Source organism: Rhinopithecus roxellana, chromosome 6, assembly GCF_007565055.1.
Source record: "Rhinopithecus roxellana isolate Shanxi Qingling chromosome 6, ASM756505v1, whole genome shotgun sequence".
NCBI lineage: Eukaryota > Metazoa > Chordata > Mammalia > Primates > Cercopithecidae > Rhinopithecus > Rhinopithecus roxellana.
In genome coordinates, this window is record NC_044554.1 from 104,557,752 (window position 1) to 104,571,650 (window position 13,899).

Sequence of the window (13,899 nt, forward strand, 5' to 3'; positions counted from 1 at the left end):
TCACCCAGGCTGGAGTGCTGTGGCCGGATCTCAGCTCACTGCAAGCTCCGCCTCCCGGGTTCACGCCATTCTCCTGCCTCAGCCTCCCGGGTAGCTGGGACTACAGGTGCCGCCACCTCGCCCGGCTAGTTTTTTGTATTTTTTAGTAGAGACGGGGTTTCACCGTGTTAGCCAGGATGGTCTCGATCTCCTGACCTCGTGATCCGCCCGTCTCGGCCTCCCAAAGTGCTGGGATTACAGGCTTGGGCCACCGGGCCCGGCCCATACTTTGTTTTCTTTTAGCGAACAGGGTCTCACTGTGTCTCCCAGGCTGGGGCACAGTGGTGCGATCACAGCTCGCTGCAGCCTCCAACGCCTGCACTCAAGGATCCTCCTGCCTCGGCCTCTCAAGTAGCTGGGGCTAGAGGTGTGCTTGGGTAATTTCTTAATTTTTTGTAGAGACGTGAGCTCACTATGTTGCCCAGGCTGGTCTGGAACACCTGGGGCCAGTCCTCCCACCTGGGCCTCCTACAGTGCTGGGATTATAGGCATGAGCCTCGCGTCCAGACCCTATTTCCAGATAAGTTCATCTTCACAGGGGCAGCAGGTTAAGACTTTAATACGTCTTTTCGGGGCACACCGTGCAGCCGCCTGAGCCGCTCTGGCTGTGTGACCGCGGAGGAGTTGCCCCCCAGCACCCAGCGTCCTGTCTGTGACCCGAGGGTCACACAGCGGCCTCTCGGAGTCACGGGAGGACCCAAGGCTGCATGTGTAGAAGCTGGGGGCCTGTGGATGAGAGGCAGGTGCCTGGGACGGCTTTGACAACCACGCCTGCCAACAGCCCTCAGGGCAGGGCACCCACAGGGTCTGCAGCCCTGCCCTGGTGCGGACTGGGTCCCCAAGGCTCACACCCGCACACGAGGGCCTCCCAGGGCCTGGCACAGAAGCTTCCAGAAGCAGCAGCAGGAGGAGGAAGCCCGGGGAGTGAGCACCAGGAAGTCGGGGGCAGGACCCCATCCTGCCCAGCGGAGCCCTCCTGAAGCCCCTCATCACCTGAAAACCAGTACTGCCTGGAGCCCGCCCCACTCCCACAGCCCCGGAGGGGCCGCACTGACACCCCCATGTGGTCACAAGGAGGGGGTCTTCGGGCACCTGGCAGCCAGGACAGAAAGCCACCACGAAAGCGCCAACCACACACACCTCACCCCATACCCCAGGATGTGTCCCAAGCTCCAGGGCTCCGGGGAGCCAGGCTTCAAGGACCCCCACAACCAGCCCTTTAAAGCCGGGGCCTGAGGGTCGGGTGGGTCCCCTCAACCCAGAGCAAAATGTGGGCTGGGGGCAGGGGGTTGGGCAGGTGCTCAGGGCGATGGCCTCCCCTAGGTGTGGACTCACAGGGGAAGAAGCTCTGAGCCCCAGAACCCACCTCCCCACAGGGCTCCCCTAGCCCAGGATGCCATGGGAGACCCTCCCCGCTTTCCCCAGGGCGGGTCCCAGTGGTCACTGTGGCCTCCATAGGGGGTGCTGTTCACGCAGCTGGCAAGTCCATCCCTGAGGGTCCACTCCTGAGTGTGCCTTCTGCCCGAGTTCTGCAGGTTTCTACCGCAGGGAGTTCAGGACACGGTCAACACCCTTCCTGGAGGCTTTACCTCTTGGGAAAGTGACCCCCCAAGGCCCCGGCTTTGCTTCTACATAGTGGACCAATGGCTCACCCAGGTGGGTTTCTTCCCTTTTTATTACGGAAAAATAGCCAGTGTGGTGCTCACGACCCCGCCCACACCCCGGCCCCCAGCACCTGCCTCTCAGACCCCGCCCCGCACCTGCCTTTCAGCCCCCGCCCCGCCCCTCAGACCCCACCCCACCCCGCCCCTCAGACCCTGACCCCGCCCCACCTCTCAGACCCCGCCCCCAAACCTGCCTCCCAGCCCCCGCCCCACCCCTCAGACCCCGCCCCGCCCCTCAGTCCCCAGCCCCCGGCCCCGCCTCCACCGTCTATCCTGGGTGTTTCTGAGGCTGCCACCACCTGAACTGTGACCCCATCCTACTGGGAGCCCTGACCCCCGGGCCTGAGGGTGCCTTTATTTGGAAATACCGTGGTTGCAGATTCTTTGAGGCCACACAGGAGCAGGGTGGCCCCCAATCCAATGTGCCTGGTGTCCTTAGGAAGGGGAATTAGGACACAGACAAGCACACAGGGCCCACCATGTGAGGAAGCACCCCAGAGAGGCCTTGGGAGAAGCAGCCTCAAGCCTCCAGCCTCCAGAGCCAGGAGAAGGTAGATTTCTGTTGCTCTGGGCTGCCGGGCATTTGGTGCTCTGTTCCAGGAGCCCCAGACAGGGATGCAGAGCCCTGTCCAGCCCGGACACCTGCCCCACAGGGGGCTTGCTGGGGCTGGGGGCTCCAGAGCTTTGCTGGGATGGGCAGAGAGGAGTCCCCAAGCAGGTGCTGCCAGCAGCCAAGGGCTCCTCCTGCAGCTTCCCTCACTTGCCCTGACCACCCCTGGCCACACAGGAAGCAGGGAGGGGCCGGTTTCCACCCAGAAGTAAAACCAAGCAGAGCAGCCACACGACTTTCTTTCCCCCGATGTCAAGATAGAAACTGGAGAGGTCTGAGGGTGACACAGGAAGAGACAGGTCCCGGCCTCTGAGTCACAGGCCGCTGCTAAAGATAATTGCACGCAGGACCCTCTGCCCTCCCCTGCGGGCTCACCCTCCCCTCTTATAGCTGGGCAAACTGAGGCCCTGAGCCTCTGCTTGGCTGGAGGTGGGCACGGTGCTCATCCTGCCTGGAGGGACCCCCGGTGTGTGCCGGGAGGCCGCAGGGCATGCCATGGGGGGCCTTCCAGGACCCTGCTCCGGGCCCTGCCTGCCACTCTTAGCTCCTGTGAAGATGCCACCCAGACATCTGTGCAGCAGCACTTTCCCGTAAAGACCTTCAACTCGGACCCGGGCTTGTCCAGGCTGCACGGAGGCCGTGGGCACCAGGGCTGCTGGGGCTGGGAGAATCTCTGTGGGGGCAGAAGTGGGAGGAAGGGGGACAAGGCCCCTGCCCACCTCGCCAGGCTGGGCGGTTGGGTCCCCCGGGCCACAGAGCTGGACCACAAAATGGCAGGATGTAGGCACCTCCCGCCCTCCAGGTTACACAGCAGGTCCGCGCTGCATCCCCCAACCCTCCAGATCCATGCTGCACCCCTGCCATGCCACAGCATCCACGGCTCATACAGGGATTCACACCTCACCCCAGATGGTGGGCGTCAGCCCTGAGAGTCTCCTCACCCAGGACCCCACAGCAGCAGCCCCCGAGCCCACAACCATGTCCCCGCAGCCCCCCGCACCCATGTCTGCCCCTGGTCCCGACTCAGAACAGCCAGGGAGTGGGAGGAACTTGGATGCAGTGACCCAGGCCACAGAGCAGTCGGGGGCGGGGTGATAATGTCTCAAAAATAGCTGTGCTGGGGCTCCGTGATTCATACCAAGAGCCCGGGGCAGGGCCAGGGCAGGGTTCCCCTGTGAGGGCTTGGCGGGGGAGAGAGCAGCTGGCACCCGGGGTCTCAGAATGAGAGTATGGGGGGCCAGGGCCCCAGGCCTGCCCAGGCGGGAAGGGAGAGGTGAGTGCCTGGGGCTGAGCTGCCAGCCTCGAGCTTCTCAGCGGTGATATGGGGATTGCAGCCAGACCTGTCTCCAGGCTCACGGGAGGCTCATCAAGAAAACGCCTGCCAAGCACCTGGACTGGGGCCTGGCATCGTGGCCCTTTACCAATAACAAATCAACATGCAGTCAAAGAAACTGAGTCGCTCGTGGCCTGAACATACTTCCAGCCCCCGCTCCCCAAAGACCCCCGGAGGGCCGGTTCGCACTACAATCCCAGCTCTTTAGGAGACTGAGGCAGGGGGATCACTTGAGCCCAGGAATTTGCAGCCAGCCTGGGCAATGTAGGGAGACCCCATCTCTATATTTAAAAAAAAAAAAAAAAAAAAGGCCCAGGGTGGTTTGTAGGGTTGCAGCCAGGAAGTCCGTCCTTCCTCCCATTTCCCTCCTCCCTCTTCCCTCTGGCTCCCCTCCACCCTACCCCCCAATCCCCACCCACCTTCCAGAGGCCTTTGGATCCAGTGAGGACCCCTGACCCCACTGCCCCCTCATGGAGCTCACTGGAGGGGACACAGACCCCAAACAGGGCCCCGGATGCAGGGGAAGGCCCCCTGGTCACTGCAGTCCCCACCAGCAGCTCCTGGGTGGGCAGAGCCCAGGCTGTCTCAGCCCCCAAGTCAGGGCAAAGCCAGCAACAGCACCTGGGCCCCTCAGGGCCTGGGAGGCCAGGCACCCACCTCTTTCCTTCAGCACCGTTGGGTCACACCCAAACCTTGCACCCAGCTCGTGCCCGGGGTGTCTCTGTGGGGTGGGCCCTCCACTTAGTGGGTTCACGGAGTGAGTCAACGGAGGGAGGTGCTGAGCAAACAGGAGACTGGGCGGTGCCCAGTAGGGCTAGGATTGAACCGGAGCAGGAAGCATGGGGGCCGGGAGGGCACCCAGTGGGCCACAGGTCCTTCCCCTATGACAGGTGTGAGAGGGTCAGTGCGAACAGTGTGGTTGTCACCTGTCATTCCCACTGTCCGGGCAGATGGGGAGACTGAGGCTTGGAGGGGTGGGTTTTTGGGAGGTGGCTGATGTGAGGCCGAGCAGGCCTCATTCCCTCCCTCTCCGCAACCTCCTGACCCCAGGACGCCCAGAGGACTGGGTCTCAGGCTTCCCCAACCGGCCACCGGTACCCACGTCTGCTCCCGCCCCAAGGAGCCAGGGCAGGCCCCGAACAACAGCAGCCCCTCCCGTCCTCCTCCCAGACCGCCGGGAGCACCTGGGAGGCCCCCTCAGATCCACCTGAGATCCCCAAGGCCCCAGTGAACCCGGGTGGGCTGCAGCTACTGATGCAGAATGACCTTTCCAGCCCCACCACAGCGCCCACTGCCCCCCGCCCCAGAACCAAAGCCCAGTGGTGGGCAGCAGACACAGGCAGCACCTTGGGGTCTGGGGGACTCAGCTGCGGCTGGCTTCTCCCGGACCCTGTGGGCAGCACCCAACTCCCCACCCTGTCGGGTCCTCCCGGGGCCATCTCGGAACTGCCCAGCACTGTTGACCACGGCCCTGACAAGGCCCCTTTGTACTCACTGGCAGTCGGAGGGCGTGGGCCGGTAGTAGAAGGAGGGTACTTTGGACTCGAACCTGGCTCTCGCGGCATCGTTCCCGTGGGAGGCCATGAACTGCAAGAGAGGAGCGGCCAGGTCAGAGGCCTGGGGTCCCAGGGGTAGTCCAGGAGGTGCTGGCTGCGCTCAGGGCTGTCACCGCAGGGACCCACAGACCAAGGCTCCGAGGCCTCCGCCAGCGCCAGGACGGGAACCCCCACCTCCTCCTGCCCCAGGGACACCATTTCTGAGTGATGGACCCTCCCCTGGCACAGGGAAGGAGCCAGCATCCAATGGGGTCCTGGCAAAGGGGGCCCAGCGGCCAGGCCCCTCTTGAGGATGGGTCTGAGGTTTGCCCCACTGTTTCAACCCCCAAGTCCACCCACACCAGCCATCCTGAGTCCACCCACACTGCACGTCCCGTGGGAGAGAGCTGGCTGCATCCTGTGACCCCCATCTCTGCCCCAGAGAGCAGGGACTTCCCCGTTCACCCAGCTCCCCAGCTCACATTTAGCAAAGAGCCAACAGGCACCAGACATGGGGGCCTGGAGATGGGCTGGTGAGTGAGAGACCCAGACGTGGCCAGGACAGAGTCTCCGAGAGGACTCTGCAGGGACACACTGCAGGGACCCACAACACATTTACAAAACAGGCTGATGGAGAAGAAACGGCGCCGTGAAGCAGGGGAAGAGCTCCAGGAAGCTGGAATTCCAGGAGGCTGGCACATGGACTGTGCTCCTGGCAGGTGCGAAGGCCCTGAGGGTGGACGCTGGCATTGACCCTGCCGCCAGCCAGGTGTGGTGAGCCTCGAGCGGGGCAGGAGGGGCCACCACATCCCACACCAGCCCGGAGGGCATGGGAGAGGCTCTGCTTGCTATGCTGTAAGCCCCTGAGGGAGCCACTGTTTGCACCTTCAAGCTCCTGAATGCAGCTCGCCTGAGGCCACGGCCAGGCCCAGCCAGCCAGACGTCCCCTAACATCACCCTGCTCCAAGGATCACATGGCCATAAACAGGGAGGGCCCAGAGGAGTAGCTGGAGAAATCACAAGCAACAAGAGGCTGGCACCAATTTACAATTCGAAAACGAATGGCTTTTCCATGGAAAACTCAAATACAAGGAGAGATCCTGTCACCAACAGCAACGGGACAAATTGTCTGAGTCGCTGGATGGGAAACATCCCAGGTCTCCACGGGAAAACTGGCGTGTGCTCCCAAGGATGCAGAGGAGCCTCGACCAGAGACACAGGGAGGTGGAGAAATGTCTCCTCACGGGTGTCTACGTGTTTTTTATAATAACTGCCAAAAAACAGCAACAAAATTTATTATTACTATGTATTTTTTTAAACCTAGAAATGGTTCTAAAGTTTAAAAAATTAACAAGGGCCGGCTGGGGACAGTGGCTCACATCTGTAGTCCCAGCACTTGGGGAAGCGGAGGTGGGAGAACCACTTGAGCCCAGGAGTTCAAGACCACTCTGGGCAACATAGTGAGACCCTGTCTCTCAAAAAAAAAAAAAAAAATTAGCCAGGTGTGATGGCACACACCTGTGGTCCCAGCTACTAGGGAGGCCGAGGTGGGAAGATGGCCTGAACCTGGGAGTTTGAGGTTGCAGTGGGCTATGATCGTGCCACTGAACTCCAGCCTGGGTGGCAGAACAAGACCCTGTCTCTACTGGACGCAGCGGCTCACGCCTGTAATCCCAGCACTTTGGGACGCAGAGGCGGGAGGATCCCTTGAGCCCAGGAGGTCAAGGCTATGAGTTCTGGTTACACCACTGCACTCCAGCATGGGAAAAAGAGCAAGACCCCATCTCTGCAAAAAAAAGGAAAGTAAAAATAAAAAATAAATAAATGGGTAAGGGTTTTAAAAATTACTTTTACATATATATACGTATATGTATACTTTTAATTTGTTTTAATAGAGACGAGGTTCCACTCTGTTGCCCAGGCTGGTCTCAAACTCCTAGACTCAAGCCATTGTCCCACCTCAGCCTAAAAATGGGGAAGAATTTGAGGCTGGGCGCAGTGGCTCACGCCTGTAATCCCAGCACTTTGGGAGGCCGAGGTGGGCGGATCACGAGGTCAGGAGATCAAGACCATCCTGGCTAACACAGTGAAACCCCATCTCTACTAAAAATACAAAAAATTAGCCGGGCGTGGTGGTGGGTGCCTGTAGTCCCAGCTAGTCGGGAGGCTGAGGCAGGAGAATGGTGTGAACCTGGGAGGCGGAGCTTGCAGTGAGCCGAGATCACGCCACTGCACTCCAGCCTGGGCGACAGAGTGAGACTCCGTCTCAAAAAATATATAAAATAAAATAAAAATAAATAAATAAATAAATAAATGGGGAAGGATTTGAATTGACATTTCTCCAAAGAAGATGCACAAATGGCCACTCGGCCACGCAAAGGCACTCAGCACTGTTAGCCATCAGGGGAACACAGATCAAAACCTTAATGAGCTACCACCTCTCCCCCCTAGGATGGCAAGGTCAAAGTGGCACAGGGGAGTGTGCTGGAGAGGATGTGGAGAGATCAGAGCCCCCGTACGCTGCTGGTGGGAACCTCCAGCTGTGGTGACTAACAGTCCGGCAGTTCCTCAAAATGGTAAACAGAGTTACCATAGAGCCCAGCAATTCCTCTGCACCCTAAGAGATGTGAAGACCCAGAGACATGCACACCAACGTTCACGGCGCATTCTTCGTGACAGCTAAGAACAGGAACAAGCCCCAGGTCCATAAACGGAAGCACAGATAAACTAAATATGATTGAGCCACACCATGGAGGGTTCCTCAGCCATAAAGAGGAATGCCGGCCAGGCGCGGTGGCTCACGCCTGTCATCCCAGCACTACGGGAGGCAGAGGTGGGCAGATCATGAGGTCAGGAGTTCAAGACCAGCCTGTGCAACACGGTGAGACCTCATCTCTACCGAAAATACAAAAATTAGCCGGGCGTGGTGGAGGGTGCCTGTAATCCCAGCTATTCAGGAGGCTGAGGCAGGAGAATCACTTGAACCTGGGAGGTGGAGCTTGCAGTGAGCTGAGATCGTGCCACTGCACTACAGCCTGGGTGACAGAGCGAGATTCCGTCTCAAAAAAAAAAAAAAAAAAAAAGTGACTGGGCACAGTGGCTCACGCCTGTAATCCCAGCACTTTGGGAGGCTGAGGTGGGCGGATCATGAGGTCAGGGACCACCCTGGCTAACACGGTGAAAGCCCGTCTCTACTAAAAATACAAAAAATTAGCTGGCGTGGTGGCAGCGCCTGTAGTCCCAGCTACTCGGGAGGCTGAGGCAGAAGAATGGCATGAACCCGGGAGGCAGAGCTTGCAGTGAGTCGAGATCGCGCCACTCACTCCAGCCTGGGCAACAGACCGAGACTCTGTCCCCCCGCACACCCCCAAAACAAAACAAAACAAAACAAAACAAAAGAGCAACGCAATTCTGACACACGCTACTACCCAGGTGATCCCTGGACACACGGTGCCCATGAAGGAAACCAGACACAAAACACCATGTGTCGGCCGCACGTGGCAGCTCATGCCTGTTATCCCAGCACTTTGGGAGGCTGAGGTGGGAGGATCGCTTGAGCCTGGGAGTTCGGGACCAGCTTAAGCAACATAGTGACACCCTGTCTCAAAAGAAAAAAAAAAAAAACCCACATATTGTGTGATTCCATCTGTTTGAAATGATCAGAACAAGCAAATCCACAGAGACACGAAGCAGCTCTGTCTACATTCAGGAACGGCTGGGGCGGTGGCGATGGGATGGGGGTGAGTACGGGCTGCGTTGGGATATTAAAACGTCCTGGACACGAAGCAGCTCTGTCTACATTCAGGAACGGCTGGGGCGGTGGCGATAGGAGGAGGGGTGAGTACGGGCTGTGTTGGGATATTAAAATGTCCTGGAATTAGACAGTGGTGATGGTCGTGCAGCCCTGTGGCTTCACTAAAGCTACTGAACTGTACACTTTACAGGAGTGAGTTGTGTGTGAATTATACCTCAATAAAGCTGTTATCAAAAAATAACCCTCAGGGTTGGGTGCAGTGGCTCAAGCCTGTAATCCCAGCACTTGGGAGACTGAAGCGGGAGGATCACTTGAGGCCAGGAGTTCAAGACCATCCTGGGCAACACAGTGAGACCCCCGTCTCTACAAAACATACAAAAATTAGCCAGGTGTGGTGGTGCACGTCTGTAGTTTCGTCTGCTCAGGAGGCTGAGGTGAGAGGATGGTTTGAGCCCAGGAGCCTGAGGGTGCAGTGAGCTGTGATTGTGCCACCACCCTCCAGCCTGGGTGACAGAGCAAGACTGTCTCAAAAAAAACAAAAACAAAAACAAACAAAAAACACAAATAAACAAACAAACAAAAAAACCCTCAGGCAAAGAAGGCCTCTTTATGTATGCTATAGACCCTAAAACCACAAAATAAAAGGTTGACCACTTTGACTATGTTGAAGTAAAAATTTCCATGGCAAAAACCACCATGAGTAAATTCGAAAGACAACCTCGAAAAAAACGTTTTTATCTCAAAGGATGAATTTCTCTAACATACCAGGAACCCCTAGAAGATGAAAACAGCTAACATTGCAGCAGAAAGGCAGGCAAAGGTGTGAAGAGACTTCACAGGCAAGAAAATACAGGGCTGGGTGTGGTGGCTCACGCCTGTAATCCCAGCACTTTGGGAGGCCGAGGTAGGTGGATCATGAGGTCCGGAGATCGAGACCATTCTGGCTAACACGGTGAAACCCCATCTCTAATGAAAAAAAAATTAGCCGGGCCGGGCGTGGTGGTAGGCACCTGTAGTTCCAGCTACTCAGGAGGTTGAAGTAGGAGAATAGCGTGAACCCGGGAGGTGGAGCTTGCAGTGAGCTGAGATCGTGTCACTGCACTCTGGCCTGGGCAACAGAGTGAGAGACTCTCTCAAAAAAAAAAAAAAAAAAAAAAAAAAAACAGAAAAGAGATCCTGAGAACAACCTCTCAATCATCAGAGCAGCAAAGGAGAAGCCCTGGGCAGGCAGTGTGCTGGGGAGGAGGCGGCAAACACCCCCACGGCGTGCTGGGGAGGAGGTGGCAAACACCCCCACGGCGTGCTGGGGAGGAGGCGGCAAACACCCTCATGGCGTGCGGGGGAAGAGGCGGCAAACACCCCCACGGTGTGCTGGGGAGGAGGCGGCAAACACCCCCACGGTGTGCTGGGGTCATGTGAGCAGTTACAGTGGGGAGTTTGGCAAACATCTCTCCAAAATTACCTAGCCACGTAACTTTTGAACTTGCACTTTCACTTCTAGGAATTTAGGCCACCAATGTACTTCCATATGTGCAAAGTGACGCATCAGTGAGACTGCTTGCCGGCTCAGTGGGAACGGCAGGAACAGTCTGGAAACAACTGGCATGTGTAGCCCGAGGGTACGCGGCAAGCAGGCCGTGGTTCCCCCTAGGAGGGCGAGGGGCTCCGCGTGCTCTCAACAGGCAAAGAACGTCTCTCAGAAGCACACGCTAGGCCCGGTGCCGTGGCACACACCTGTCATCCCAGCATTTCAGGAGGATCATTTGAGTCCAGGAGTTTGAGACCAGCCTGGCCAACATAGCAAGACCCCATCACTACAAAAAAAAATTTTTTTTTAATTAGCCAGGGCTGGCACAGTGGCTCACATCTGTAATCCCAGAACCTTGGCTCACATCTATAATCCCAGAACTTTGGGAGGCCGAGGGGGGGGGTGGATCACCTGAGGCCAAGAGTTCAAGGCCAGCGTGGCCAACATGGCAAAACCCTGTCTCTGTTAAAAATACAAAAATTAGCTGGGCATGGTGGCACGCATCTGTGATCCCAGCTACTCGGGAGGCTGAAGCAGGAGAATTGCTTGAATGTGGGAGGTGGAGGTTGCAGTGAGCTGAGATCATGCCACTGCACTCCAGCCTGGGCAACAGAGTGAGACTCTGTCTCTAAAAAAAAAAAAATTAGCCAGGCATGGTGGTGTATGCCTGTGGTCCTAGCTACTCCTTGGGAGGCTGAGGCAGGAGGATCATTTGAGCCTAAAAGTTCAAGGCTGTAGTGAACTATGATAGCACCACTGCACTCTAGCCTGGGCGACAGAGTGAGACCATGTCTCAAAAAAAAAAAAGAGAGAGAGAGAGAAAGGAAGGAAGGAGGGTAGGTAGGGACGGAGGGACGGAGGGAGAGAAGAAAGGAAGGCAGGAGGGAGGGAGGGAGGGAGGGAGGGAGGGAGCGAGGCCCACACAGACCCCTAGCTGCCTGACCAGGGTGGGGGCGGTGCTCAGAGGCGGGAGACAGGGAAGCAGACAGCTCCCTTCAGCAACTGCCCTTGGAACCTGCTAAATGTGTCCCTAAATTGTCGAAATACATTAAATAAGGTAGAGATGACCGACGTGTCCATCCGAGGGTGAATGAATAGAGCAAAGGTGTTCCCTCCACACAGGGCACGTTCTCCGGCCTTGAAAGGGACGAAGCTGCCACACAGGCTGCGGCGTGATGGGCCTCCCGGACCTGGCGCAGTGGGAAAGGAGTCGGACGCCGAAGCTCACACACCGTGAGATCCCGTTTGTAAAAGTCCAGAACCCACAAATCTACACGGAGAGAAAGTGGATTTGCAGCTGCTTTGGGCTGGGCGGGGTGAGAGCCAAAAGGCACAGACTTTCTTTCAGGGGTGATGAAAATGTCCTAATATTGGCTGCAGCGAAGGTTGCACAAACTCTGTGAATTTACTAGAAAACCTTCAACTGTGCACTTTACATGGTGAATCGTATGGCTGTGAATTGCATCTCAATGAAGCAGTTGTTTTAAAAGGTATTATTAAGAAATAGAAAGCTGGTGGTGGGGGGGAACATAAAATGTGAAGAAAAGGAAAATACAAAAAATTAGCCGGGCGTGGTGGCGGCGCCTGTAGTCCCAGCTACTCAGGAGGCTGAGGCAGGAGAATGGCTTGAACCCAGGAGGTGGAGCTTGCAGTGAGCCGAGATCGCACCACTGCACTCCAACCTGGGGGACAGAGCGAGACTCCGTCTCAAAAAAAAAAAAAAAAATGTGAAGAAAAGGAAAGAAGAGGAGAATCCTCGGTTCCTGGCCCTTTAACCTTGGTCCGGTTCTCAGTGATGACCACCTTGGGCCCATTTCTCCCTTAGGGGTGGGAGCAGGCTTAGCCCCCAGATGTCCCCGCCAACCACCAGCCCAGGAATGGCCAAGGGGCCTGAGTGCAGGGAGCCACGGGGGTCCCAGTGCAGCCCCTGCCCCACAGACTCCCCGGCAAGAAGCTGGACTGAGACCCAGCTCTGCCCGGGGGCCAGGGTACAGATGCTCTCAGGGGCCAAGTGCCCAGGCCTGCCTGAGATTCATGTTTGATTTTCATCGCACAAGTGAACGTGCAGACAACAGAACAGGGATGGAACCTCCTTGTGGCCCCCCACTCAGTGCTCTCCCAAAGTCCCCATCACACCGGACCTCTGCAACAGGAATCAGGGGTTTCTTTTTTTTCTTTTTTCTTTTTTTTTTTTTTGAGACAGAGTCTTGCTCTGTCTCCCAGGCTGGAGTGCAGTGGCACCATCTCAGTTCACTGCAAGCTCCACCTCCCGGGTTTGCGCCATTCTCCTGCCTCAGGCTCCCGAGTGGCTGGGACTACAGGCACCTGCCACCACGCCCGGCTAGATATTTTTGTATTTTCAGTAGAGATGGGGTTTCACCGTGTTAGCCAGGATGGTCTCGATCTCCTGACCTCGTGATCCGCCCGCCTCAGCCTCCCAAAGTGCTGGGATTACAGGCATGAGCCACCGCGCCCGGCCAGGGGTTTCTTGGTAATACCCACGGTGGGCCCTCCCCAGCCTTCCTCTCCAGCCTTCCCCTCCGGCCATCACCCCAGGCAGATCAGGACGGCACCAAGGTGGCCCCTGTCCTCTCCTGCTGATTACATTTAGGGTTTTTCCAACAACAGTGAACGCCCCACCCCGGGCCTTTGCCCCATTTGCCCTGTAATTATGGGGACAATGGGCAGGTCTTCTCCCTGAGCCGAGGAGTCTGTGCCCCCGTAGACCCTCCAGGGACTCACCGCTGTTTCCTCCAGGAGAGATGGCAGAGTGACTTGGAGATGGGACACCCATCCCATCATCTTTCTGACATTGGCCATTGGTCCCCTGTTGACCAGGGAGGGGGACGGTCCAGGGGCCACCTTGCCCATTTTTTAGGGAAGGAAATGGAGGCTCAGACAAGCCCACGGCCTGGCGAAGGGACGGATATCACATCCCAGTGTCCCCCTCCGGGTCAGTGAAGGTGGGTCAAAGGCGGTGAGCCCAAGGTGGGCCGGGGTCCTGAGGGGATTCACAGGGATGCCCTCAACTCTGAGTGTGGGGGATCACGGCGTTAAATGCAGAAGCTGATTTGGGGTTGCCCTGGGTGGGTCAGGGACGCTGCTGTCCCTGGGCAGAGGTGCCATCACAACTCACTGCAGCCTCAAGTTCCTTCGTTCAGCCGGGCGCGGTGGCTCAGGCCTGTCATCCCAGCACTTTAGGAGGCTGAGGTGGGTGGATCAGGTGAGGTCAGGAGTTCAAGACCAGCCTGGCCAACATGGTGAAACCCCATCTCCACTAAAAATAAAAAAATTAGCTGGACATGGTGGTGTGTACCTGTAATCCCAGCCACTCGGGAGGCTGAGGCATGAGAATCGCTTGAGCCCAGGAGGCGGAAGTCACAGTGAACTGAGATCACTCTGGCGTGGGTGACAAAGCCAAACTCCGTCTCAAAAA

General features: G+C 57.4%; 1 protein-coding gene across 1 annotated transcript in view; it reads right to left on the reverse strand.

The window, feature by feature from the left end:
- The window catches only part of ADAP1 (ArfGAP with dual PH domains 1), a 60,922-nt gene that overhangs the window by 26,313 nt on the left and 20,710 nt on the right, over positions 1-13,899 (reverse strand). The window contains exon 3 of the mRNA XM_030932409.1: positions 5,142-5,233. Coding sequence (XP_030788269.1) covers positions 5,142-5,233 — 92 coding nt within the window. The remainder of the gene's footprint in view (positions 1-5,141; positions 5,234-13,899) is intronic.